This window comes from Pinus tabuliformis, chromosome X (assembly GCF_031772625.1).
Source record: "Pinus tabuliformis cultivar Carrire ecotype Pingquan chromosome X, CPIR1, whole genome shotgun sequence".
Lineage (NCBI taxonomy): Eukaryota > Viridiplantae > Streptophyta > Pinopsida > Pinales > Pinaceae > Pinus > Pinus tabuliformis.
Genome location: NC_142308.1, coordinates 1,728,149,756 through 1,728,153,259, shown reverse-complemented (window position 1 = coordinate 1,728,153,259; position 3,504 = coordinate 1,728,149,756). Strand labels below are relative to the sequence as shown.

The 3,504-nt window shown below is 31.3% G+C and overlaps 1 protein-coding gene across 1 annotated transcript; it reads right to left on the bottom strand.

Moving 5' to 3' along the window:
- Positions 1-1,679: 1,679 nt before the first annotated feature.
- Positions 1,680-2,424, bottom strand: LOC149146683 (uncharacterized). The gene has a single exon (XM_089448774.1). The coding sequence runs from the start codon at positions 2,344-2,346 to the stop codon at positions 1,834-1,836; it is 513 nt and encodes a 170-aa protein (XP_089304900.1). The 5' UTR covers positions 2,347-2,424; the 3' UTR covers positions 1,680-1,833.
- Positions 2,425-3,504: the final 1,080 nt, after the last annotated feature.

Genomic DNA, 3,504 nt, shown 5'->3' with positions numbered 1-3,504 from the left:
TACTCTAAAAATACATAGATCTCTACAATCACTATCCATTGTGGCATATTATAGAAATGAGAGGTGTTTCCACTTACAAAAAGTCGTTTTCATAAGAACAAAGTGCGAACCCCACATTGCCTTAATCATTCTAGCATACCAATAACTCATAGAAAAATCAATAGTCTTTGAATTCATATTTTACTCATCACTTTTATGTATATCCTTTTAGAAACAATATGTTATTTAAATGTTTTATTTATTAAAAAAAATATTAATAATCATCAAATTGTAGTAAATAGGGAATTGAATGGCATTTGACATTGGAATATTTCGTTCACATTATTTATGGAATATATTGGGTTAATAATTTTAAGTTGATATTTTACTTTTACATTGGTATATATGTTTTTTAAAATATTTAAGTGTATTATTTAATAAAATAATAATAATATAAAAGTAAAAAATAATTTATTATTTTAAATAAAAATATTTAAAGATAAATTTTGTATTTTGTAATTAAAAATAATTTTTTTAGTGAGGTTAAAAGTTTTTGTACAATTAGTATAAAGGAAATGTGAAATATGCAATATATATTTATAAAATATTAATAATATAAAGTGTTTTAATTTTAATTATAATAAGTTGATGGGGCTTAGAATATATAGTGATAGGGTATATTGTTAAGACATTATGTGTTCTGAAGGTGATTGGTTGAAAACTTTGTGGGAAAAAATCCAACTATATTAAAGGTCAGTGTGCAATCCTAAGCCACTATGAGGACTCACACAACTTAGTGAACAAAAAAAGCCACAAATAAAATATTTGTATATTAATTTTTGAAAAAATAAATAGAAAATACTTAGTATGAAATTGGAAATATTAAAATACCTCATTATCTTCTTTACTCACATATGTATAAATATTTCAATATCAACTTTTTATGAATCGAAAGTTAGTGAAGTAAAAAACTTCTTATAATTAAACATATTTATAATGTAATGCTAATTTAAAAAAAAAAATACCATTATTTTTGTATTCATTTTTTTAATAATATAATGTTAAATTTAAAAAAATATATATAATTATTTTATATTTTTTTCAATAAATAAAGTGTGAAAATCTATCGAGTTGTTAAATCAACAATGAAACAACTATCATTACTTGCTATCAACCCGTAGTGAATTATAAGCTACACACTTGTTTCATACATATAAAGAAAACGAACTCTTAAACAAACCAAAGCAATTTTAAAACATGATGCAAAACCATATTCTTTTTGTATGCATTATATTCATTATATTTTTTATATATTGTTTTAAAATATTTTTTTATTAAAATTAAGATAAATTGTGAGATTGTTGCCGTCGATGGCCACAAGCCGCAGTTACACACATTTCTAAAGCGGTGACACCAAAGCAAGCTAAAACTTTAATGGCTGCAAGAAGCAAGTTTATTTGTTTTAATTTTCATTTATCTATTAAGTATTTATTTGATGGCAGCTACTCAGATATTACATCATTTTTTGGTCCAAGACATGCGGAAGTAACATCAAGAATGACACAAATTCTTTAGGCAAGACCAGTCGCTGGTAATGGAGTTCAAGCTCATGCGCTGACGCCATGAACGCCATAATGACTGTTTCTTTAACTCGAATTTTTATGGAGACATTTAACAGAAACAGTATGTATTGGCATTCATAGACCAAAATTGCAATACTAACACAAGATCATCATTACTTTAATATGGAAGTGCATGATTGATACATAAGGCGCTGAACCCAAAACGAAAATTCATACGAGCCCACAAAAACCCAAGCCACGGACGCGCACGCTCAAAGTAAATTCCGGTTACCTATGACATGCAGGGTTGAATTACTTGCAGGTTCTGTATATCCTTTACAGCTCTTCTGGAAATTCTGGCCCCTGCAGACTCCTCGAGATTCACTGTAGACAAAGACAAACCATGGAACTGATGATCCTCGGCCTGCCGAATCCCGTCGTCAAAATTGAGCTCATAACTCGGGGGATCGTACTGGAATCTTGAAGGTCTTGAACTGTAAATCGTTTTGCCGTCTGCCTTGAATCTGCGAATGAAGTATTTCCATTTAGGCCCGCTGCAGCAACTTCCAACGTCGGTAACGATGAATTCCGACAATTCTCCGACCCGTCTGACGCTGTTCCACCTCTTGCGCCACCAACTCTGAGAATCCGCCTCCACTGGATCAGCGCCAGGGTTTGATCGCCTGACCTTCTGAAACCACGACAGTGAAAGGAGCGAACGCTTATCGTCCGATCTGTAGAAGCAGCAAGAGAAGAGCAGACCCAAGATAGTGGAGCAGCGAGGGCGGCTGTTGGGGTCGCCCATCTCTGCGGCAGGATTCGGAGGGTGGAGCAGGGGAGGCTACAGTTGGTGAGAAATTCGAATACCACGAAATGGGATTTTATTTAAAGAAAATATGCCAAGGGATCGGAATGTCGTGCACGGGAGTGTTGGTGGAGGACGCTTGAACAGCAAAGCATCCAATGGTTTTTCTGGCCTTTAGAGATGAATCTCCAGAGAAAAGTAGCGGGACCTACATAAAAAAGCGAATATATTATTATAAATAATAATAGTTTACATTATTTGTGTATTATTTGTAGGGTTGGTAAAAGGTGAGGGTATATCATGGCCATATTTAAAAATAGCAAATAAATAAGTAAAGTGTAAATGGAAGGTTATATTATGATTATGTTTAAAAATAACCATCAAAAAGAGTGACAATTGAACGTTATATCATGGTTATATGTAAAAATAATAATTAAATAGTTACAATTGAACGTTATATCATGGTTATATGTAAAAATAATAACTAAATAGTCATGTCTAAAAATAACAACTAAATAGAGTGAAAATTGAATGGGTGACTTTACATTTAGAAGTGCTTTAGCAGTGCACTAGCCCACCTCATCATGTTTATGGTTTTAATGTATGGGTCTAAAAGTTGAGTTTTATTTTTTAATGTAAAGATATATGTTAATGGGTAAGAGCCAAAATTATTTGGCACTATTGAATGTCTATCTCATTATGGATCAACAGTGAGTGAGTTGGTTTGTTTGAATAATAGTGATGAGTCGGGCTACATCATGGTCATGTGCAAGAATAAGAGTTTGTTTGTTTGAATATTAGTGATGAGTGAGGCTACATCATGGTCATGTGCAAGAATAACTATGAACAATGACTTAACATCTAAGAATGCTTTAACAAACCTAATCACATTTATCCAAGACCTATAATACGGTTATCCAAAACCTTAAAATACAGTTTTAGTCTATCCAAGACTTTAGAATATGGTTTTAGTGTATAACGTAAATTGTTTTTGTTGAGCTAAAAGTTTTTTTTTAATACAACAATAGTTAATAGCCATGACGCAAATTATTTGACCTTATTAAATGCCATCGATGACTAGCCAATAAATTATTTTATTTGAATAATAGTAAGATATTCATAAATTATAGTGATGAATATGAACACTACTAATTTAAC

What these genes read in the sequence shown, in the direction of transcription:
- LOC149146683 (XM_089448774.1), bottom strand. Translation starts at nt 2,346, where the DNA reads ATGGGCGACCCCAACAGCCGCCCTCGCTGCTCCACTATCTTGGGTCTG.